At 42.7% G+C, this 26141-nt stretch overlaps 1 protein-coding gene across 1 annotated transcript in view; it reads right to left on the reverse strand.

Moving 5' to 3' along the window:
* Positions 1-16427, reverse strand: part of LOC311029347 (LIM/homeobox protein LMX-1.2-like) — a 68286-nt gene extending 51859 nt beyond the window's left edge. Inside the window, exons 1-2 of the mRNA XM_084034446.1 lie at positions 16307-16427; positions 14587-14773 (exon numbers count right to left, since the gene is read on the reverse strand). Coding sequence (XP_083890572.1) covers positions 14587-14773; positions 16307-16373 — 254 coding nt within the window. The 5' untranslated portion in view covers positions 16374-16427. The remainder of the gene's footprint in view (positions 1-14586; positions 14774-16306) is intronic.
* Positions 16428-26141: the final 9714 nt, after the last annotated feature.

Here is a 26141-nt window from a genome sequence, read left to right on the forward strand (position 1 = left end):
AAAAATGGGGAGGTGGGTTTTTTTCTTAAATTATGTCAAATGTTTTAAATTATTTTTTACTGTCTATGAATCCTGTTTTTTAAATTGTATCTATGTTGTTAAATGATGTTAAAATGAATACAACTTTTGATGACAAAACATTTGTCATAATTGCTCTGCCTCATAAGCGATTTTTGCAGCGGCAGGTTGAAAATCAATGGGTTAGTCACGCTGGTGTCCCAGACTCTCTCTCTCTATGAAGAGAGACAGAAACAGAGAGACAGACAGCCCAGAGGCACTTAATGTATGCTGCACTGAAAGAGACCAACAAGATTACAGACATCTGTTTGTCCTCATTATTAAAAAAAACGGGGAAAGATTAATGTAAATGCTTCACAGCAGTGTAATTAGGCAAGGAATATGAATGAAGTAATTACTGTTACAGCGACAGTGGAGATGCTCTCTGACAACACACATCGTCTTCCTCTCAGGGAGAAGCAGAGAGAAAGGAAGTAGAGCAGGAGAGGAAACAACAGAGAACCATAAAGACGGAGTGAAGGAGTGTGTGATGGTGTTGCTGTGTGTGTGAATGGCTGATGTCTCCTCCGAGAGCAGGAAGCTAATAATGTGGACAGCTTGGAGCAGGCAGGTTTTGGATGAGCCCTTGGGGTCTTGAGTCGTCTCAGCCTGCTAAATGCCAGCCAGAGTCCCAGGAGAGGCTGGCAGCACTGATATAACGATTTAACAGGAGGAAAAGGGGAAAGCGGCGGGAGGGGAGCAAGAGACACGGCCAAGCATGTATCCTCAGTTAGCTCAGTGTGAGCTGATGCAGAAAGCAAGAAAAAGGGCTCAGTCATACCAGCTATAATAAAATCATTTTCTGACAGTTAGAAACAAATCTCCAAGTTCTTTGGACGGGAAAACAAAGGACAAGATGAGATTATTTTCTCTTGGCCCAACCAAGAAACACAGGGTCATCCAGCAAGCGTGATCAGGCAGGTGTCTGGTGCAATGCAACGTGACATCATCCGTCAAGGCCAATCAAATGCAAGATTATAATTTGAACGATGGAGCTTATAAACAGCTGATAGACATCCAAACTGCTGATTCTATTATTCAAACTGGCATTCTTGAATGTTATTTCATCATCTCATGCTACCTGAATAGCGGCCACTGCAAAGCGGTCCTCTATTTGATGGGGAAAAAAAACAATGTCCCCTTGCTGTGTCAGGGGTGGCATCCTTTGGATGACATGGCCTTTAAGGTCTACATCGGCTGGGTCCTTTGAAGACTGCAAAGGCTGAACCATACGGTCTCCGAAATTAGACAATCTGGTCTACAGGGTCTTGTATTGCCGAGCAACCAGCTGCGGTTGACAAGAAAGAGCATAGAGGAGGTAACAAATGCCAGACTATTCAAATGGATATTTATGATAATATTGGATAATAATGGAGGATATGCTTCATGATATATGTTGATGTTAATCATTGAGAAACGATTCTAAAAGATTAGAATATTGGGAAATTTCTTGGCTTGGGAATGGGACAGCTGCTGTGACACAGTGGGTCGACAAAATCAAGAAAATACTAAACAAAACAGTGGCCCTTGAGTGGAATATTTAACAGGTGCCTCCTGGTGTGTCCTGGACAATTATGCTTCTTCAACATGCATTCCCTAGAGCCACTCGGTTGTCTGAATGCTTGTGTTTTATGGAGTCATTGCAGTGATGTCTCATGTTGGTGAGTACAGTGTCATCATAATTCATAAATGATGGTCAAGTACAGAAAGAAGACCTGAGTTGAAATCCGTTCAGTGAGGAAGACTTTTACTCGATCAGCTGACTCTTTTCAGCTAAACGCATTTTTGCCATCTCTCTCTCTCTATCTCTGCCATGATCTTGGCTTGTGTTTAGTATTAACTAACCTACACTCAAAAATGATGACATCACAATGAGGTCTAATCACCGAAGATTCTTCCCTTTCTATAATCTTTGTGCACTATGTCACTAAATGTATTGTCTCTCTTTACTTGAACTGATGTTATCCTGAGTTGACATTTAATTGGTAGAAAATATGCCTGAAATCAGTCAATGTGTGAGGAGGAGGAAGTGGGCTGTGGGGGAGACCATTTCCTGTTGTGGGAAATCAACCTTAAGTAATAAACCAATCAGTAGTCTGGCCAAGTCTCGGGAGAAGACATGACATAGTGGGGGACGGATAAAACACACACTGATGTCTGTCTGTCACATATGAACTATTGTTGCGAGGGACAATAAGGATCTGGTTCTTATTTTCTCAATATTCAATTTTCTTCACTGCTAATAAAAAGAATGCATTCAGACGGCCTGTGCCCTCCACACACCCCTGTCTCCACCTCCACCCCCCGGTGGTTCGGCGGTTTGGCTCTGCTGCTGTGACTCATTCTTTGATCCGCAGACCCATTATGAATCTACTGCGTAACCGCTTTCATGTCAGAGAAGCAGTTAGGTCTTAGCACTTCTGGGCACTCAGACACGGCTGAAGTGCAGAGGTGGTGTCAGGCTGGAAACGTGAACAGTCACAGATAAAACCGTGAGTGGTAAAAATGTGGCGTGTCTGCTAGAAAGTAAAAACCCACAGGCTAGCCGCTATTTATTGGCTATTGACTTTCACTGAGGCCTGACAACACAAGGCCGGGGGAGTGCGCGTGATAATAAAAACAGCTGCATGATGTCAGATGGTTCCTGTGGTTGAAATTTCCCCTGAAGTAGGATTCACACTGGACGGGGAAGCGCAGCAAAGCGCCATGCTACATCAATTGCATTAATTTCAAAAACACACTCACAAACAGCCGTGGCACTGGCCAATGTTAATAATATAGTGGATGGATTTTGAAATGTGATCATGTGGGAGGGGAAAAGGGGAAATGGAACCAGACAAGAACAGCAAGGAGAGAGGGGAGGGAAGTTTAAAACTCGTGGGAGGGATATATGATTCATCAAAAAGAGATCATTTATATTATCTATAATATATCTTGTACACCATTTGTAGTAGATTATCAGAGTATCTTCTTTCCAGATCAAATACAACAAACGCCGAAGAAATGGCCGAAGATGGCAAGCCCACTGCAGATGGCGCGTACTGTCTGATCGGTTCAGTTGGTTTACACGTGCGCCAGAAGAACGCGGGCAGGTGGTGTTATTACATCATGTCACCAACGCACCGTAAGGAATCTAAGAAATGAAAATCAAGAATCTGTTCTTGTTCATGATTAACTTTAAAAAAAAATATTGTGAAATAAATAATATAAATGAATGAATAATATTAAACCATGAACAATAAATATATACATATATATATAAAAAATGTACATTGTATATAGTTCCCGTATACGCTGTTAATTTCTTAACATTAACAGGAATGTATATAAGAAAAAACGAAAGGAGGAAAAAGCTTAAGATAAATGTTTTTTTCTTTATTTAAATCTCAACACAAACAAGAAATCAAAATAACCTAAATTGTTTAAAAATAAACCTAAAATGCTCGTCTTTGGTGATATTATCAACACTGTTAAATGTTACTATCATATCCGACTACTCACTGCTCCGGTTTGTGGCTGCCTGACGCTGAGACGCTGCAACTGTGTGAATGCTTATGTTAATAGTCATATAATATGTCTGCCCCGTCATAAGAGCACTACTAGATCTGACTGATTAAATGAATGTGATAAGTGCGCTGATAACTCAGTGGTAGAGTTACTGCCCCATGTACTCAGCACTGTACTGCAGCGGTCCCGGGTTCGAATCCGCCCTGCAGCCCTCTTTTAAAGCATGTCGTCCCTCTCTCTCGCCCCTTTAACTCTCACACTGTCCCCCCACAATAAAAGGTTAAAAAATACAACTTTAAACAAATGAATGTATTGCTGAGATGTATTATTATTATATTTGAAATGTTATTGTTTTCATGACAAAAGCTGAGGACCCCCCCCCCCCCCCCCCCCCCCCCCCAAGACTAAAAATTGTTGGGTGCCCCACCCCTCAACAAAGAATTTAATTTTCCTCCGGTGGTCCATTCCATAAATACCAAACGGTCCCTTAGCAGTGAACACATGCCCTCGCTCTAAATCTCAGAAACTTTCCCCAAAAAAAGAAAATGAAGTTCCACGTGGTCATTCACGCCTCGTCCTGTCTCTAAACTTGAGTCGGTTCAAACAGCTCTGCTGCGTGATCAAGCCGTGATGGATGTGGTGGCATAAATGTTCAGATGCAGATTCATCACCATCCTCTCAGAGTGGCAAGAATTCATTAGAGATGGCCTGCAGCCCCTTAAAGATTTGTGGCTCTCTCAACTTTTAGAGTCTGTCCCAGTGTGGTGTGGTGGAGGAATGCCAAGCTGTTCTGGGGTCAGCAGGAAGAAACACAGATCACTTAAATGACTAAGGAAGAAACACAGATCACTTAAATGACTAACACCTAACCTTGTGTGATAAAAACAACAGAAAGCGGACTTTGTAAAGGGACAGTGTAGAGATGATCATTATATTTAAATTTAGTTTTTTTATTTGTGTTGTAGAATGTTGATTTTCACATTTCTAATTTTGAAATGAATTTAATTCCTGTAATTTCCTCCTTTCCTGATAATTCTCTATTTCCTGAGTCTTATTGTCAATATGAGATACAAAGATGCAATCACTTACTTATTTGATTAAAAAAGTAATAAAACTGTTTGAAATAAACGCCAACAATTAAAAAAAAAAAATCTAAAACAAATCTTCAATATATAATGAATATTATTACATTACACATTGTGAACAACAGCAGATGAATTATACTTCATGCTCTGACCTCTTTTCATTACGCCAAATTTATATATCACATTTCTATTTACTCAACTTTATTTCAATAGAAATTGGGATGATTGTGTGTTTCCCTCTGAAAGTAGCTGTGAGCTGTAAAGTCCCTGAATGCTACATCCACTGACTGTGCAACAGTCTCAACTCACATTGCCTCTGTTTGAAGTCAAGGTGGGGTCAGAGGACCAGTGGCATAAATCATGGTACTTAGATGATGTTGGAGACTGTGGAGGACAACCTGCAGCTGGCGGGCCAAGAGTCTAGAGAGGCAATGAAACCCAATCTGCAAAGTTGTTTTTCTAGTGCCGAGCTCGGCCGTTGATCAGCTGTAGTATCCAAACAGAACAGCGCTTTAAGGAGCTCCCGCTGGTTCCCACGTTGTTTCTTTGGGTTGACTTTGTGGAACTCCCCCACCTCTCTTCTTTTCTTTGCCCCCTGCTCCCAGGGGAGTGTATTTAGACTCCTGGACAGCCTGCTGTGTCTGGGTCCAGGATTTATTCCTGGATCCTCACCTGAAGGGGTCTCTGCTTTGATTAATGCTGAACACACCAGGTCCTCTGGTTTCTAATAAAATAAACCTGCTCAGTTTTACAATGACATATCCCACATGCGTTCTGGTTTCAAAATGAATGATGGAGGGCTCACACAACAGAGCAGGGAGCAAAGACATCAAAGACAAAACCTCTGAATCATCCAAACCTTAATCTTAACCTTAATAATAACAATAGTGATTTGCATGCACTGTACATTCTACTCAGAGTTGTTTCAGTTACATTACAAACAAAACATCACAAACACACAGCATAAGTCGCACATTAAACCAGGCTGACACCCTCAACCATCTCGGGAGAGTTTCACAACTTGCTGGTTAGCTTCTAGACGTGACCAGTGAGGTTGGTAATCCAGCATAGAGCTTAGTTCGGGCCCAGAAAATCAAGCCCGACCCTACCCGAGCCTGTGCGCGTTCTGTCCGAACCCTGACCGACACGACACATTAGCTGTATTTAAGAGCCCGATTTCAACCCGACAATTATTTTTCATGCATGAGGCTGTTGTGTGTGCATATCTGTGGGAAGTGGGGGTGCGGCTGCACCACTACTCAGTCACAAAAATATACAAATAATTTTATAGGCTACGTTAGTGCCGCGATTAGGATATGACTGGACAAAGCCGACACGTATGTTAACGCCTTCTCCCACTACTCACTTGAAATGATCCCGTACCTCGGACTTTCCGGATGACTTGCTCAACGTTAATTGTCCTGTTTTTAATTTATTCTTTATGTCTCCAAGTTCCATGTTGCACTTTAGCGTAACTCCTTTATTCTTTGATTTAGCTGCACAGAGCGGAACCGTTATGAATGATGCGTGCGCATGTGTAGCATCTTTGTTTTTTTTTGTTTTTTTACTTTGTGTAACTTTGTACACATTTCTTACGTAGACCTACTCTGCTAAACATATAACCAATAATATTTAATGTTTATGCCTAGCCTTCTCCTCAGATTAGGCCAATAGAGCAATGATAGAAAAAAAAAAAGAATGAACGAACACAAACGCTTGTTTAAAGGCCTAGCCCGACCCAGCCCGAGGGTAGTGGTGGGAAACTTCGGCCCAACGGGCCGGGTTCGGGTCGGGCTCGGGCAGAGAAGCTAAACTCTAATCCAGCATCTTTGACATGCTCAGAAACTCACTGTTACTTGACTGAAGGACAGCTAGCGGGGCTAGCTCCCGGCCGGTCCGGCTATGTAAACAAAGCACAGAGGAGCTTGGATTACAACACACAGATGGAGATTGACGTGCGCATTTTGCACAAACCATCCGGACGAGTTTGCAACTTTGAATACTAAATAGAAACTGTTAGCAACATCAACAGGTGTTTCAGTTTCACCAGTGACCGGATAAACTGGGGAATTTTAGCTGACTGTTGCTCGTAATCATTTACGTAAATCATAAACACAGATGTATTTTAAATAGATAGAAGGAACGCTCTGTTGGTGTTCCACAGCTGTCGTCACTACACGCAACTACATCCGCTACCTTCTGCAAAGAGTCGCCAGTCGCCTGCAAAGAGTTGCCAGACTGCCAACACAGTCGGCATCCTGGCTGCAAGCGATTCAACGATTTGGTGACCGCTGGACTGTTTGTAGCAGCCATTTTAAAACTCAATCCAAACAAATACATGTTCATATGTACCGATAATTATTTAATAATAAACCAATAATGAATGCATACTAACACATCAATGAGCAACATGTCCCACATGCACCATTCTACTGCCGCAAATAATCACTAGAGCACCAAAGTAGTCCCCAACAAAATGCACTACTTCGTCCTGTTTGAGTGAAATTTTATTAAACTACAACTGTTTTTAAAGGTTTAGGACTTTAGTAAGGAACTAATGGGCTTGGGGCCGAGACCACAGACAGGGAGGGGGAGTCAGGACGTATAGAGACGGATTAACACATTGTTGTTGTATCGTGAAACACAAGATAACCAGACATTCACTTTGACCAGGCGGCAACTTCTGGTTCTGAAAAGTGAAGCCAATTTTGAAAAGCCTTAAACTTGCATTAAGTTAAAACATGTGGATGTGTTTCAAAAACATATCTTTATATATCCATATGCTTTATAGGGAGTAAATTGTGTTCGTAGGTGCTTTGATACTACTGATAATATTTCTGTTTGTGTTGTTTTTTCTTTCCAGGTTGTAAAACACGTCCCTAACCCTAAAGAGAGATAACCTCCTCAAAGACTGATGCTGCGGGACTGAAGAGCTTTCATTAAACCCATGGTGTCTCTCTCTCTCTCTCTCTCTCTCTCTCTCTCACGCTCTCTCTCTCTCTCTCTGTCTCTCTCTCTCTCTCTCTCTTATTGCTGTTACGTCAATATTTCCCCCCCCTGAATGGCAAAAACACATCCAGGCAGTAGCCTGAGAGAAATCCTCCCTCACTAACGCTAAACCTTATCCTGAGCTGCACTTGATTAAAAACAACATTTAATAAGACGATGCCCCGGCAGTCAGTGTCCAGGAAGACTGCATCAGCACAACTAAAGTTGCAACAAAAGCACACACACACACACACACACACACACACAATGCCTTATTTTGGTCCCCCGGCGTGTTGTAGTAATTAATAGGATTTTGAACAGTTATTCCTAAAGATGACATCAATAATTTGGAAGAATTTCTTCCATTGTCTTTTATTTAACATTTCTATATTTGGAGGAGGGAGGGGTGGATCTGATGAACACAAGCAGCAGAGAGGCACCCTTTCTGGATCTGGATCCATCTGGATTCTGGTGTGAAGCTGTTCACAAAGTTAGCTTCATAATTCAAGGTCAACTTTACAGCTAAGTGTTAAAGTCATCTTAGCAGCTAACTGTATTGGTAGCATTGGTAGCGACCTGTAAATCACAAGGTAGCCCCGCCGTCTAAATGGACCATAATGTACTAAATGAATATCATGCTGGATTGAAGAAGACTTGAAACTAGAAATTGAGAACATAAACTCATGTTTACAATGTTTGCTGAGATAATACATCAAAACAGAAGTAGGGTCCAGAGGAATTGACCCCTGATGACCAGCAGAGAGAATGCAGCTATGGCTATCAGCATCCGTCTCTCCTTCATCTTCACATTCACTCAGTTGTTATATTTCATTGATAAAGTGTTACCATTTCACTTTCTCTCAGAAATTGTAGAATTATGTGACCTTCGTTATTAATGATGCCTTTTAAATGTATATTATTCTTAATATTAACCTGTGATATTTCTCTCACTGACTATCATATTCATATTAGTTTATTACATATGTATTGTATTTTGTCAGTATGCAGTCCAGGAACAACGTCATAGGCTTTATTGCCATTTACAGTCACACCAGCATCACAGCGGAATCTTCAACCTTGAAATTTTCTTTGAATATTGTTTTTTTGTTGTTGTTTTATTACTCATTTAAAATAGGCTAAAATAAAATACATTCCAAGGATTTGGGGCATTTTATCTTTTTCAAGACAGATAGGTAAGAGATGGGTTGTATGAACACATAATAGTATTCATTGCACAGAATCTGAGAAGCTCATGTTGAATATTTCCAAGCTACGTGTAAGATTAGAAAGTCCACATCCCCAAATGCAAATTAGCAGCAGCAGTGTTGGCGGTGTGTTGGCTTCCTCCTTCATAATATCTCCTCCTGCTGCTCTTTCTTTCCAGTTTGAAGTACTGCTGGCACTTAAAATGTATCTCTCAATGATTCCTTCCAGAAAACCTGACCTGCACACCTCCAGTCATACACTGTCTTTTAATTAGCGTTATGCTCATTTGAAACAATGAAGCATTGAGTAGAAACACACAGTTCAGACATAAACCCTTCAAAAGCATTAATGCAACTAATCAGACCACCATTCATTTTGGTTATTGTTTTTGCTCAGTTTCCAATGTCCCGTTGTAATAAAAGCAGATATTAATGTAAATGTATATTTCACTACTATGCTGGAGTCGTTTTCATTACAAACTTCATTCATTCAACTCAGCAGACAGATCTCTCAACTCTCAACATTTCAACTAGGGCTGAAACGATTCCTCGAGTTACTTGAGTAACTAGATTCTAAAAAATGCTCAAACTCATCCTGCTCAGCTGGGATCATTGTTCCACACGGACCGTTTCTGAGGAAGCCAGGGCTCCAGAGTGCGACCATGTTGGAAGCACATGGGACCAAAAATCAGTGAAGTGCGGCTAAATAGGCTTGTTGGAGATGAACTGCGCCTCGCCTGGAAAGCAGACGAGAGCAGGCGGAGCAGCAGGAGGCGGAGCCTAAAAGATGCGCTCCAGTCGGACAGTTTCCATCGGTCAAGAAGATTTGAAAGGAAAAAGTTACATCCTGTTAGACGCAATCTGTAGGCTATCTGTAGTTTGCGACCACATTCGCATTTTATTTATATTTGTTCATAAATATCTGTGGAAATCAGAAAGAATATTTTAGTAACCCCTCGCTAAATTGTACAGCTGCAGTTGCTACATAAGAGAAAGAGAAGCAAGTCAAAATAAGTATAAACATAAAGTATATATAAAAGTATTATATAATAATGCCACTAAATATATGTAATGTACAGTGATGCCACTAACGCACTACTTAGTAACGCGTTACTGTAGTCGGACTACTTTTTTCAGTGACGAGTAGCCTAACGCGCTACTATTGCCAAACCAGTAGTCAGATAAAAGTTATTTATCCAAATACGTAGGTGACGTAGGTTAGCCGACACCTTCACGGACGTCGCGTGTAGTCGGCTATACCGGCAGAAACGTAAACAATGGAGGGGGAGAGATACGCATTTTCCAGCTGGAAATACAAGCATTATTTCAACTTCATCTCAGCAAAAGATGGCAACATAAAGGTTCGTTGTACACTCTGTGTTAACAACAAAGTGTTGTCTACTTTCAAGAATACAACGTCAAACTTGAAAAAACATTTAGAGTCACAGCATGGCACAACCACATTAAAAGAGCAGGTCCCGCCCGGTGACGGTGAAAAGGCGCAGCGTGTGAATAAACAAGACGAGTTCTCGATTTCACGGAGCTCCTGCCAACTCAGTCTGTGCTGAAATGCGGGCGGAGTCTCTCTTGAGAGTGTTTACTGGAGAAATGTCTCGCTGCTTGCTGGCCCCGCCCCCTCCCTTCATCATCACGCCGCTCATACTTGAGGACTGTGCTCATTTGTTTCATAAAACCAATCCTTGCTGCTCTAATGCTGGTTCAATATTCTTAAAATGTTCATTCATGATGTTACTGCCATTACAATATGCAAACAATTATTTAAGTTAAGTGAAGAAAGACTGTCTTTATTTTTTTATATAAAAACATGTATTTTCTTTCAGGACATAGTTTCCAAGTGCAACTTCAAATGTCAGTGGATGCATTGTTGATGTTGATGTAAAAAAGCACATCAATAAAGTGAGTATTGGCAAAATCGGTAGTCGGCAGCTGTTGAATGTAACTAATAAAGTAACTTGTAATCTAACTTAGTTACTTTTAAAATCAAGTAGTCAGTAACTTAACTAAGTTACTTTTTAAAGGAGTAGTCAGTAGTCAGTAGTCAGATTACTTTTTCAAAGTAACTGTGGCAACACTGGTAATGTATGAATTAATGTATGTATATAAAACACAGTATAGTATACATATATGCTGTTGAGGTAGTAGTATCATAGAATCTAATGCACTTAAGTATTATTGCACATGACAGGTGTACTGTATTGTATTAAATGTGGGTGTATCTGTTTTTTATGTCTGCCTCTTAAAGCACACTGTAGGCTAATTTCTTGTTATAAGGTCTACATAAATAACCTCTTTTATTATTATTATCCATCCATCCATCCATTGTCTACCGCTTATCCTGTATTCAGGGTCGCGGGGGGGCTGGAGCCAATTCCAGCTGTCATTGGGCGAAGGCAGGGTACACCCTGGACAGGTCGCGAGTCTATCACAGGGCCAACATGTAGAGACAAACAACCATTCAAGCTCACATTCACACCTACAGGCAATTTAGAGTCATTATTATTATTATTATTATTATTATTATTATTATTATCAACCACATGAGTTATGTTTGTTAACAGACTGAACTTTTATTCCACAACATGAGACTAACAGCCCACAATCTAGCGTTAAATATTAGAAATTAGCATTTTCTACTAAACGTTCTGTTGGCTGTCAAAACTAAGAGCCAATCAGCTCTTAGATGAGACGAGAGCCAGGCGTTTCCCATCATGCCCCGGGGCTTGCAGTCGGTCGAGAGCAACTGTGGCGTCTGGATCATGAGATTATCGTTGCCCACGTGTTCATGACGTCAGAGCAAGTTGGGATCAAGTAGGACACAAAACTACCCAGCATGCATTGTGTGGTGATCGATTCTGCGCAGGCCTGGCTCATCTCCAATGAGCCTTTTAGGTTCCTTGGTCGCGCTGATGCTCCAGTAATGTTTTTTTCCCCACAGCATACAAAGATGAATCACCACGGTCTGAGCCAATCAGAGGCCGAGTAGGGGCCTAAGTCTCTGATTGGCTCTGACCCCACTGTCTTGTTAGCTGAATGTTGGAGGAAAAGTAATCAGGCGGGGTTACTTGAGCGTCAAAAATGAAGACAACTGTTGATGTTCGTACAGAAAGTTGCTGTGCCCGTAACACCTGTCTCCCCTCACACTGTAAGATACCGGTCCTGTCTCACTGTCTCCCCTCCCGTAAGATACCGGTCCTGTCTCACTGTCTCCCCTCCCATAAGATACTGGTCTCGTCTCATTCATTGCGTTCACATGGGCGAGCTTTATACGATACCCATCAAAACCGCATTGAATTCATGTGTACAGGAGAAGAAATGTGTAGGGATAGGATTTCTGAAGCCGATTGCAACCCCTGGCTTGAGTAGTTGTTAATCTGACTTGTGCTGCCTTGTGAACGAGATCGAATCGTGTTCGCGTCCTGCGCGAGAATTTTCGCAGGGGATTTCACCCTGAAGTGGAAGGAAGCGCCAACGCCGTCATAAATAGTAATGTTGTTGCCGGAACAGTCAAACGATACCATGGCTTCGAAGAAATCAACACCTAATTTCTGTCTGTCTGTATGCCACCAGATACTTTGTTATTGTTTTTAAGTAGCAGTGTACCGGAAGTAGTTCTAACACCCTCTTGTAGAAAGGGCTACAGCGCCATCCAAGGAAGCGGAGTCGGCCAGGTCACATTATCGGAATTATTCAACGGCATGTGATCAGGGATTTTAGAAGAGACCCCCTGTCGAGTGGCAACATATTTCTTGGAAACACCAATACGATCTTAGCATGTGACCGCACTGACTGTCTCTCCTCCCTTAAGATACCGGTGCTGTCTCACTGTCTCCCCTCGCACCGTCAGATACCGGTCCTGTCTCACTGTCTCCATCTGAGCCAATGTCGCGAACCGGGTGGTCCGGTCGGGCGTAGTTTTAAGAACTGGGCGGTCCAGTCGGGCGTAGTTTTAAAAACCGGCGGTCCGGTCGGGTGTTTTAAGAACCGGCGGTCCGGTCAGGTGTAGTTTTAAGAACCGGTGGTTTGATTCGGTCTCCGGTTCTCCGTGGGCGGGCCAACATCATGCAGTATGGCCAGAGCCAGGCTGGGAATGCTGACTTTACTGTCGGAGCGTCGTCGTTCAGAGTCATTAAAAAGCAGCAGAAACACAACCGGTACCGGGACAGGTGCGTGGTGGGCCTAGCAGCCCCCCACCCCCCGCAGCATCTCAGCATCAGGCAGCCACAAACGGAAGCAGAGAGGAGTCAGACATGATAGTGACATTTAACACTGTTTATAATATCACCAAAGAAGAGCATTTTAAGTTTATTTTTAAACAATTTAGGTTATTTTGATTTCTTGTTTGTGTTGAGATTTAAAGAAAGAAAAAAAACATTTATCTTCATCTTTTTTCTCCTTTCTTTTTTTCTTATCTTTATTCCTGTTCAAAGTAATTGACCGAATGTGTTAAGAAATTAACAGTGTATATGAGAACTATGTACAATGTTCATTTTTTATCCGATTACTCCGAAAAACCGTAAATATTGCCTGACTTGAAAAAGCTGCCAGCTCACCATCATGGTAGAGTTAAAAAAAGAGCCTTTTTTATAAAAAATATAGGATGTAAAAAATGTGTTAAAAAAAGATTTTCACAAGAAAATGTTTCTTAAGTAAATGTAAAGTGATTCCAATATGTTTAAGTGGCATTTTCATCGGGATATCGTGTTCATATAGTGTACTTACAAAAGGAGACTGGATCAAAAATAAATTAAAGTAACATTTTTTCAAAAAGTTCAATCTTGTATGTACCCACCCAGTTAAAGTGCATTTTATCTAATCTCATTTATTTATATTTGATCTAATTTGCACATCTTGATTTCATGAAGGTTGCAGGGTTTAATATTAAAGCGCTTTATTTCACTCATCCTTCTCTTCATCTTGATCATGTAACAATCCAATGATTCTCTTCCAGAAACACACCAGCAGAAGGATGGAATATATATATAAAATCCTGATAATCATCGAAATCAAAATATGCTTAAAAGTCTTAAAATGGCACTTATACGGGAACATACTGGTATCATTTTGCATTTTGTTAAGAAATAAATATTTCTATTGCATCACAGATAGAACATATTGTGACTGTTTTTTATTCCATTATATCTATTTTTCACTTCTCTCCCAGTACGCATTGATGATATTTCCGATAATCCTGATGCTGGAAATTCACCATGATCAATTTATTGCAAGTGTTTTTTTAACCTGATCCGCGATATAATCTCTTATCATCCCAACAAAGACACACTCCACAAGCCGGTATAACTGCCCTCTATTATGGTCAATATGTTTTCATGTGAAAATAAAGTAATCCAAAAATGCAATCTCATCAGTGAGTGCTTCTCTAAATTATTTTTAATCGCATTATTAGATTTCAGCTGCGTATTGGGGCTATTTACTCATATTCCACAGATAAAAATAAACTAATTAAATGAAATTGTATTTATATAGCCCCAAATCACAGACAAACAGCTTTGTTTCCTGGGGGCATTCAGACATTTGCCTGAACAACAAAATAGCAGTTAATACTTCATGAATGCCTGTTTTTAATGGAAAAAGGGGGCATTTTTTTAAATACATGAGTCAGAGGGCCACAGCACATGGTAGAGGAGAAGAAGAAGAAGAAGAAGAAGAAGAAGAAGAAGAAGAAGAAGAAGAAGAAGAAGAAGAAGAAGAAGAAGACGCCTTACTGCTGGTAGTCCGCCTTGCAGTACAGCCTCGTGTCTCTGAAGTAGCAGGTGGCGGTGAGCGGCTGCTGGCACGCGGCGCACTGCAGGCACTCCTCGTGCCAGGACGCGCCGTTGACCCGCATCAGGAAGCGGTCTGCGATGATCCGCGTGCAGCCCTCGCACACGGCCTGCTGGAGAGAGTCCCCGCCTGAGGGAGAGGAGGGCAGACGAATGAAACGTACACATATAGAGGGAGAGAGGGGAGAGTCAGGAGCCGAGTCATTTAGCGCGTTTCATCTCCCGTTGAATGGCGCTGTTTGAGCCTGAATGCGTCATATGAATAACTACACTCATTTGTTCCTGCGCTTCAATATAATATGAATAGCAAAGACAACACTACGCAGCCTTTCTGTCAAGGTGTCGTAAACCTGCTGGAGGCCTCCATCAATATCAGTGATGGTGATGCTAGAACCTCCACGACGACAATAAACCTCCGTCATGTGTTCATACATCTGAGCAGCGACTCTCCTCGTTCGGTTTGTTATGGGATAGATCAACATCGGCCTTTAAAATGCGTCGTGCGTATTAAATATTAAAAAGTGTGGTATAAAAAATTGCTGGTATTCATTCTTGATTCATAATTCATAAACTCATATAAAACATGACAAGAAAAACAGTGTAAATAAAAAGACTGAATGAAACTGATTAATGAAATTGTTCGATACAAAATCACACATCATTAAAATGAGTATAGGCCTACCTCTGTTTATTTTTATCCAGAATAGTCACACTGAGATTAAAAATCTAATTTCCGAGTATAGACGTGGATCGATATGAAAATTTCATATCACCATTATCCTGGCCCAAATAATTGATATATCCGATAAACATCAACATGTGTTTAAAATGCCACTTATACTGGAATCGCTTTCAATGGTGTGTGTCATAAGACACTTGTTTTAGTGAACATCCTTTTTCTTGTAAAACAATCAAGTAGGCTATTTTTTATAAGATGGCTATAAATCATAAGGTCTCCCTGCATAAATAAAGAATACATAATTGTATTTTTTAGTCTGTGTGTTTATTTTTTATTAATTAGCCTAGGCACTATTTTAGGATGGGACGATATACGTATATTTTGTGGATTGCGTTAAAAAATACTGGCAATAAGTTGATCGTGGTTAGATTTCATTATCGGGATAAATATCGTCACACGTGAATTGCTGTCTGGCTCACTTTCATAGTAAAGGCGTGAAAAATAGAGCCTGTTTTTAAAAATACGGGAAGTAGGCCTATAATGAGATCAGTTTTTGTATGTATTGTTTATTTATGCAGATACCTTATGAATTATGACGAAAATCCGTTTTCCAACGTGTCTTAACTGTGTTATTATAAACAATGTGTTTCTTAACCAGATATAAGGTGGTCCCAGTATGTTTTAGTGCCACTTAAATAGTTTTAAGCATGTTTTAATGATTATCAGAATATGTCGTGAATCTCAGGGCAATCATGACATAACATTTACATATTGTCCCATGTCTACTACCATGGCGGTGAACTGGGCAGCGTTTTAACGTCACTTATGGCGTTATTTACGACGATTCCAATAATGGAAATTCACCAAGATCAACTAATTGTGAGTGTTTTTTTAATCAAATATTTGTCCCGTCCCTGAGTCCTGTAGTTACAGATGCAAAATATCCCTCGGCCAGCACCAGACAGTAGCCACCGTGTAACTCACCAATCATAACGTCCAGAGATCCCGCATCGCTCCGCAGACGGTCCTCGATCTTAATGTCGTTCAGCATCTTCAACTGAGAAAGACTAATGGTGATCTCTCGGTCCCGGTCTTTCCTCTCACCCGTGAACTCCCTTCGGCCTCGGAAACCACAGCGTTGACTTGATCAAATCCGCAAACTTTACGTTCAAGCAGAAAAGCTCGGATCGTCAGTAAATCCAGAGGTGCGACAGGAAACGGCTCCGGCGGTCCCGAACTTCATGTGCCATCTTGAGCTCGAGTCTCTCTCTCTCAAAGAGGTTTAGCACGAGCTGGACCCCCCCTCCTCCTCCCCGGCCTCGCGGAGCGCGCTCTGCTCAGCGATGCTGCCCTATTGGTGCCCGGAGTCCTGATGGATCCGCCTCCCCGTCGGTGTGAGACCGGATCAACCCAGGCCTCCTCGTCTGAAACATATCACACTTCTACATCAAACATCGAATTACATGAGGGATGAAATGCTACGTCCACAGAAACATTTACATCCTGGTTTCTAGTCCCATTTGAATGAATTTGACAACGTTAAGGCCATTTTTTTTAAAAGGGAATCATATTTATACAAATGTATTACTTGCAGCATCTTAAGCAATATCTACGTGTGACCCACGTTATATTTTCGGTCACTTAAGTGACCGAAAATTTGACATCACAATGGCACCCGTGGCAGCCCCCCAATGTGATGTCAAAGTGACCGAAAATATAATTTAACATTTTAATATATGAATATTATGTTTGTCTGTTTTTGGAGGTGCGGTTAAGCAGTGAGCGGCAATGTCCACTATAATAGGCGAAATATATTATTGCTGAAATATTCAGGACCCAATAGGCCTATATTTTATGGTAGCATGATATGGAATTATTCGACGTTTTATACCCAATTCTCTGCGCATGTTACTGATGTTGTCTACAATCTGAATTTCTATTTATTAATTCCATTCATTTTAATTTATTGTAATTTAATGTTTAGGCCTACGTTTGTCAAAATCAATCCGCTCTGCTATTTTATTGGACCTCAGATTAAATCTGTGCATTGCAGAATTTGCATAATGACTCCCGCTGTTAAGGGCAACTTTTTCTCTCTCCCTCTCTCTCTGGTCTGCTTTCACAACACAGACTCATATTCACGTTTCAATGATGAAATATGACTCACAGATAAACATCGCGTTACTCCAAACGGGCCGATATGAAACGGAGACGATATCCTGCAAATAAACAATCCATTCCCGCCGCGGGTCTGAGATCAGCTGTGTGAAAAGCAATAAAAAGTCCTCAGCTGTCTGCTCTTTTGTCCGTGGCTCGCGCGCAGATAGAAATCGTCGTGATATATGAGCGGCAAGAGGAGGCTTTTATTAACGGGAAATGAAATATTGAAAGATAGGCGCGGGTCGGGTTCAAATAACGGGGGGCAGCTTTGTGCCTAATTTGGCTTTTATGGGATAACGAGTATTATTTCAGGGGGGCATTGAAATCGGCGAAATATGCAGCAAAGTCCATAGCATCCAATCAACGTTTCTAAAGGATTCTCTGATTTAGAATCGACTGTTGCGAGTCAAACACGGACGAGTGTTGTCGGGGGATTCTTCTGGAATGTACCAAAACGGAACAATACAAGTAGCCTAATATTTGTTTATTTAGTCGATTATTTATTAATGCAGAAAAGCTGCAGCTCCATTTGAAGAAGTTGGTACATTTTTAAATAATTTTAATCAGAAGTAAAATAAAAGCATTCATTTGGAACGAGGTGATGGTGTGAGGATAAAACATCAAATCAACATATTCCCATTGTAAAGGTGTGTGTGTGTGTGTGTGTGTGTGGGGGGGGGGGGGGGGGGGTCATCCTACTGAGAGTCCAATCCTGACGCCCTGTGGGCAAAAGATGAACATGAGGCTGGAGGTGAGAATGCTGGAGAGGAGAAAAAATATGTGAACTTAAATAAAGGAAAATACAATAGCATGGTTTTAAACGGTACAGTAGGGGAGGACGGGGTTGGTTGTCACACTTTTTACTTTCATTTGAATCCCTCGGAAAGAGTTCCTGTCATAGATCCATTTTAAAGAAGGTGTCAAGTCTTCTTCAATCCAGCAAGATGTCCATTCAGTGAATTATGGTCCATTTAGAGTCAAATAAAACAAGGGATACTTTAGGGTGGGGCTACCGTGACTGACAGGTCACTACTGCAGCAGTGGCTAGTCGGCATGGTCCCTGTTTTGTCTTCTTGAACCCTTTCAGCCTTCAATTGTACTTTACTGTCTTCCAGCTGAAAGGACTCTGGAGGTGTCATCTAACTCCAATTCTGAAAAGATGTCAGTAGCAAACATACATTTAACCTCACGAGGGAGGGGCATGGGAAACTGCAGGAGACCAGCAGGGGTGAAGTGAAAGGGGCTGAAATTCAAAAGTAATCAAATATATATTATCATTCATTAGAATGAAATCCTTCATATTTTAAATTATACATCATTTATATTATTATTATTATATATAATATATAATACATATATATATATATATATATATATATATATATATATATATATATATATATATATATATATATATATATATATAATAGTGTTATGTGTAGTGGGTAGCATTGTCGCCTCACAGCGAGAGGATCCCGGGTTCGATTCCTGTGTGCTGTGACTTACTCACGTTTAGTGAAACAGTTAAAGGATCCAAGATTTTCAAATCTATAGTCTCCATTCATCTGGATTATTGCTGCTAACACCAATAAAAAACAAAAACAGATCCCGAGCCATCCTAGCTGAGTGAATCCCTCAGTTTGAATAAAAGTTCTACTGTAGTTCAATTTACCAACCCAACATGTAGACTGACTGACTGAGTGAATCTGCTTCCTGAAGTCTTGAGAAAAGTTAAATACGCACAAACGGTAAACTCACAGTATATTAGCCTCAGGTTAAATGTATTGATTTGTAGTTGGAGACAGCAGGCTCATGTTTCACTGATAGGATTTCTATGCTCAGTGAAACTGACTCAAGTGAATCATAAACTTGAACCAGTTGTTGTGATTAACTCAGGAGTCCTAGAGTCAAGTTTAGCCTCTAGTGTTGGTGATGTGAACAGCCCCGTGGTTTACGTGGGCTGCATCACTTCCAGGTCCAGTCTGGGTGTTATTGGATCTGGATCCATCTGGATTCTGGTGTGAAGCTGTTAACAAAGTTAGCTTCATAATTCAGGGTCAACTTTACAGCTAAGTGGCAAATTCATCTTAGTAGCTAACCGCATTGGTAATGTGGTAGTGAAGGTTGCAATGCAGACGACCTGTCAATCACAATGTAGCCCCGCCCGAAAGCACTTGTTACAGATGGCTCAAACGCCAAACATAAAAATGGACACAACACCAGCAAGTGTTTACCAGATTATAGTATATTGGATTAAAAATGAAATAAATAACTGAGAATACCAAGAAACACAAGAGCTGCGGCAGCAGGATGAGGAGAGAAAAAGAGAGAGAGATGAAAATAGGGCCTGCATATAGTGTATTCAGATTCTCATCAGAGGGAATGACTTATCTGTGTCAGCGTACAGCCTACTGACCACTTTGAATTATGTCCAAATCTGAAGATCTTTTAATGCTGCAGCATGAGCCATTCCCCAGTGCGACACAGGAATGACTGAAGAGTCACTGTTTCTGTTGGCACTTATAATGCAGTTGAATTTACATATAGGTCTGACATCCTGCAGCCCCCGATCCAGGTGTCCCCAGAAGTTGTGTTTGATCAAAGGGTCATTGTCTGAGGCCCGTACACACGAAGCAAAACAAACTTTTTTTCTCCGTTTTGCCTTGGCGTCGTTTCAAGAAAATCTGCGTCCAGACGAATCCACTGAAAACGACTGAAAATGCAGAAGAAGACGGAGCGTGACCGTCCCCTCCCACTCCAGTGGCCTCCAGCGCCCCCTCCTCAAGTACCTCTCCCGCTCCAGGGGCTTCCAGCGCCCCCTCCTCAAGCGCCCCTCCCACTCCAGTGGCCTACAGCGCCCCCTTCTCAGCAAGTGCCTCTTCATTATCGATGGCCCCCAGTTCCTCCCCATCTCCAGTGGTTCCCAGCGCCCCCCCCAGTTGCAGCACCTCAAGATTCCTTAACACACCAACCCCCTCAGGTGCCTCTTGCTCTTCCAAGCTGGCCAACCCCTGATATGCAGCACCTGTACCCTACCCAAGCATATCGATATAACAGTAATGTTCCCAACTCATCATGGCCGCTTAATCAGCAACTGTACGCAGCCCCCCCACCTGGATACAAGTCACGTGTTGAGGGACCCACCTTCCCCAGCTTCAATAAAGAAGATCCTCACGAATACACAATGCTTAAGATGCTCACAAACCTCCTGCCTCCATATGAGACAGAAACGTATAAATATCATATTTTGTTAGATCACCTTAAGCTACCCTCAGCACGGTACATCGCATTGGCCTACGCCCATGACCCCCAGCCCTATACCAAGTCTTTAGCTGCTCTAGACCAGCAATATGGGCAACACGCTATGCAACCCCGCTACTCCGTATGCGCAATGCTCCAACCCTACAAGCACCCAAGGGTTAGGGTTAGAGCTGTCAGCTGCTCTGACAGGAGCGCAACTGTCCCAGTTGCTTAAGAGTGAGCTAACAATCCCTATTCACAAAACTGAGCGCTGGTCAGATTCCACTGTAGTCTTAACTTGGCTACAGTCAGAGTCATGTAGGTATAAAGTGTTTGTAGCAAACCGCATCACAGAAATCCTAGATCTAACCTCCCCTGACCAGTGGCGTTATGTTGAAACGCGTCACAACCCTGCTGACGATATTACTAGAGGCAAGAGACTAACAGAGTTGACAGAACCGTCTAGATGGAATAGAGGCCTAGAATTCCTAGCTATGCCTCCCGATCAATGGCCTATTCACCTACCAAACATTCAGGGCCCAGTCCCAGACCTAAGGAAGCCTTTGTTTTGTGGCCTTACACAGACCCAAAGGCACTCCGACCTACCAGACCCCAGTCAGTTCAGCACCTGGCAAGACCTCGTCGAGGCAACCCGCCAACGTCTGCTGGATACAGCCGACTACACCCCCACTGGAACCCCATCTTTCACCCAAGCAGAGGTTGAAACACTCCTTCTCTCAAAAGCCCAATCAGAAAGCTTCCCAGAGGATTTCCATGCCCTCAAGTCAAGTAAAGAACTCCCCACTAATAGTCGCCTCTCTTCCCTCGCTCCACAATTTGAGCACAAGCTAAACCTTATCAGAGTAGGAGGCAGACTGCGATTGGCAGAGGAACTTGAACCAGGAGCAATGTACCCCATTGTCCTAGACCCCAGACATACAGTAACCCGCCTGATTATAAAGGATTATAACACCCGCCTTCTGCATCCTGGTCCTGGGAGGGTCTATGCAGAGATCAGACGTTCATACTGGATTCTGAGAGGCCGGCAAGCTATTAAGAAACACCAGTGGACCTGTATCGAATGCAGGAAATGGAGATCTAAACCCATTATTCCCAAAATGGCCGACCTGCCCCCTTCTAGAGTCCGTTTGACCCAGCCTCCATTTTGGTCTACAGGCACTGACTGTTTCGGCCCATTGCTCATAAAAGCGGGTCGCAAAACAGATAACCGATGGGGGTTACTGTTCAAATGTCTTACAACTCACTGCCTCCATATAGAAATTCTCACAAGCCTGGACACAGACAGCTTTCTTATGGCCCTACGACGTTTCACAGCACGCCGAGGTCAACCCTTTGAACTCTTATCAGACTGTGGAACAAACTTTAAAGGAGGAGCAAGGGAACTCAATGATGCTTTTGAGGCCTTGAATCCAGTATTAAAGGAGCAGCTGGGTAAAAGGAAAATACAGCCCCCCACTTTGGCGGAATGTGGGAGAGGGAGGTGAGATCTATCAAGACAGCACTACGAGTGACGCTGGGGGCACAAACTGTCACAGAGGAAGTACTCAACACTGTTTTGATAGAAATTGAAGGTATCCTGAACTCAAAACCCCTGGGGTATGCGTCATCAGACCTGGCTGATCCCGACCCTGTGACCCCGAATTTGCTTCTCATGGGGCGGCGGGATGCTTCCCTTCCCCAGGCAGTGTATGGTGATTCAGACCTCATTGGTCGCAGAAGATGGAGACACAGCCAGATCCTGGCAGACCACTTCTGGAAACACTTCATTAAAGACTACTTACCTAGCCTTCAAACCCGACAGAAGTGGCAAAGGGATAATATCAATCTAGCCGTGTGGGATGTAGTCATGGTAATTGACCCACAGCTGCCCAGAGGACTCTGGCCTATTGGGAAGGTAACCCGCCTTATCCCCAGCGAAGACGGGCACATCCGTACAGTGGAGGTGAGCATCAAAGGGAAACTGTACATAAGACCTGTTGCAAAACTAATCCCCCTCCCCCTGATAGCGGACCCCGAAACCACTCAGTCTGGTAAAGACTAATGTTATTATCAAATACGTTACCATATTTGAGGGGCGGCTGTAGAAAACACTCCCACCTGCCCAGGTCTGGGTGGGCGGGGCTTACATGGCTCAACCTAACAGGCCTCACCTGAGGTGATAAACTCTCAATCAGCCTCTGCTCAGCCCCTCAGTCCGCTGGAGCACGCTGCATGGATGTGGAGCTGCCAGTCTCCCAGTCAATTGTCAACCTTGGATGCATTATTTTGAGTGAGTTTATCTTGTTTCCTTAGGCATTGAAGTAACTTATTTTAGAGAGATGATTTACCCTTGTATGTTGGCTAACTTATAACTTCTCTCCTTTATTTTTAGTAATCAAATCATCTGTGTAATACAATCGACTGAATGAAGGAATAAATGGCTGAAAGACACTTCTCTGGTCCTCATATTTTGACTGATATGCCAATGTAGAGGCTATATGCATAATCCATACCATCAGCAATCAAGTTTCTACAGGAGGGGTGCCGTTTTTTTCTTTCCCACCCTGAGAGCTGGTTCAAAAAAGTGCGTTTTCAGGGCACGAAAACGAAACACAAGACTTCTGCGTTTACGCACTGAAAACGTTTTCGTGTGGACAGGCCCTTCTTGTGCATCAAGGGGCTTGTCTGGCGACACCCCTGGTGACAAATGGTCCTGCAATACGCATTGAGGACAGACAGCCATTTGCCCACAGAAATACATGATTAAATAGGAATTTCCCTCACATGCTTTAAAAGAGGACCACAGGGCGGATTTCGAACCCGGGGCCGCTGCAGGAAGCCTCAGTACATGGAGCAATATCTCAACCACTGAGCTATCAGCACAATTCACGTGATGCTTTAATCAGTCAGGTCTACTAGTGCTCCTATGATACTACTTCTCCTAGAATTGCATCTAAATGATTCTTAGGTGGTGGGAAAGGAAATGAGGGAAACCGTTCTCTGGTGAAGCTACGAATCTGAAGAAATCTAAAATAATGCGATCTGGGTATATTGTGGTCATTTTCAAGTGTTTCAAATGAAATAAACACATCATCAGGGTACAAATCACAGAAGAATATCAGCCCATTTCTATGCCAATATTGAAATGCATTATCGAAACCAGATGGAAGAAAGAGGTAGTTATCTGCTACTGGGAAATACCTGCTATACTGCTTTAAATCAAAATGCCTCCTAAATTGTAACCATATCCTAAGTGAGGCTTTCACAACCGGGTTCGTGAACTTTGTACTACAGTTGTGTGGTAACAGCTATAAATGAAGAGATTAGTCTATCTAGCTGTTTAAATGTTTTCATAGGGATATATATGGGGACCATCTGAAACACATAAAGAAATCTAGGTAGGACCGTCATTTTAACTATGTTAATGCGACCTGCCAACGAAATTGGCAAAGCTGAAATAATCTTCGTCTGTGCCATCAATTGGAAAAAGCAGGCTCTTGGAGTAGTTCAATTTATAGCCTGAGAGATGTCTGAAGTTTTCTAGTATCGACAGTAGTTTTGGTACCGATACTGCCGGGTTGGATATATACAAAAGCAGGTCATCCGCGTATAGCGCCACCTTATGGACCTTGCCGCCAAGGGAGATACCGGTAATACCCTCTTCTGTTCTAAGGGCTATAGCAAGGGGTTCGACCGCCAGATCGAACAGATATGGGGAGAGGCCGCAGCCCTGTCTGCAAGACCTATGAAGGGGGAAATAGTCAGAGATAATGTTATTGGTCCGTACAGCCGCAGTAGGTGCGTCATATATTGGGCCCTAGTTTCGTGGCGCAGCGCAGGGCGGCGCAGGGTGGCGGAGCCGGCGCAATGCAAGTTTCGACCCGCGCAGCCTTGCGCACCGTCAGTTTGGCAGTTTGGTGGATCGCCTGGATTGCTCCCACCACGCTCATCACGCGCTGTGCGCGCGTATCATAATAATAACAATGCCCATATTATAAAAAACAGGAGAGAGAGAGGGAGATGTTTTGGTCCGAGAGGCTGAGTTTCCGTTACGCGTGCCATCCGCCTTTGATCTGACGTCAGATGTGACGGGACAATCTATATAGATATAAATTCACGTGTTGATTCAATTAGTTGCATTAAATAGTGTTTGTTGTGATTATTTATTGCATTTAAATGTGCCTGGAACTGTGGAAACCTGCCTGTGAGGTCTCGGTGACGTGTGCGCACTGCGCGCCATCAGCCAAACTTCCACTCCGCCAGCTGTGATTCACATTGAATGAATGGACTTTATTTACGCCTTGCGCCTTGCACCGAAAGTAGACCAGGGGTGCAGTCGAATAGTCAAAAAATAAGGTCCTAACCCCTATTCCTATCTCCTATTCCTCGACCTCTGGGGAAAACGTCACGGGGTTAGGGAAAGGCGATAGGAGAACTAAAAAGGACTTAGGAATAGTCTACCGCGGTGCTCAGAGAATCCGACCGGACTTTCACTAAGCTACGTCATTATAATGCGGCCGCTGATGATTGACAGCTGATGATCGGCACCGGCGATTGACGTGCGTCTGCGCTGGAGAAACTACAATAATGGACTACAAAAAGCGCGTCGTCCACTTCTCCACATGTTGGTTTTATAAACAGCTGGTTCACTGACTGGCTTCAGGTCCAGCAGCTCCTCATTCCTGTTTGACCGTTTGCTTTATTTACGTTTCATTTGTGGTTTTAGTTTCGTTTTTGTCAAACATTTGTAACATGATTGAAATAAATGAAAAAAAAACATTCAATTATTATCACTGTCCACACACATTTATCGACACTATTCCAATTAGGCTACTATCTCTGCATGAAAGTTAATGTTAAATATGCAAATGCACATATCGTTTGTTTTCATGAACGGCCGAGGTGTGCGGCACTTTAAATGTTGCTCTCGCAAAGAATTGTGGGTCGGCGTAATCTCCTTTCCTTTTGCATAGGAAGGTCCGTTGCATCCTATGCTAAAGGAGCTCTGAAAGGAAGCATTGGAGCTCCTTTCCTATGCATTTAGAGAATTCAAACAGCTCTTATCATGGCGGCCACTTGTTTACTTCCGGGTCACTTCTTCAGTTAGGAACCTTCCTAAGCAAAAAAGACTATTCGACTGCACCCCAGGTTGGAGCTGGCGAGCTTTCAGCGCTGTCTCGGCGAGGCTTTTTGCCACGAAACTTCCGCTACGCCAAGCTGAATCTGTGACGCCTCCCCCTGCTGCGCCGCCACACCCATCTTGGCGCAGGCGATCCACCAAACTGAGGCAAGGCTGCGCAGGTCGAAACTTGCATTGCGCCGGCTCCGCCACCCTGCGCCGCCCTGCTCTGCGCCACGAAACTAGGGCCCCTAGTCTCCATTGTCCAGTTGGTTGAATCAATTTACAGTGTCCTTGGGC

This window comes from Eutrigla gurnardus (genome assembly GCF_963514095.1).
Source record: "Eutrigla gurnardus genome assembly, chromosome: 19".
NCBI classification, from domain to species: Eukaryota; Metazoa; Chordata; class Actinopteri; order Perciformes; family Triglidae; genus Eutrigla; species Eutrigla gurnardus.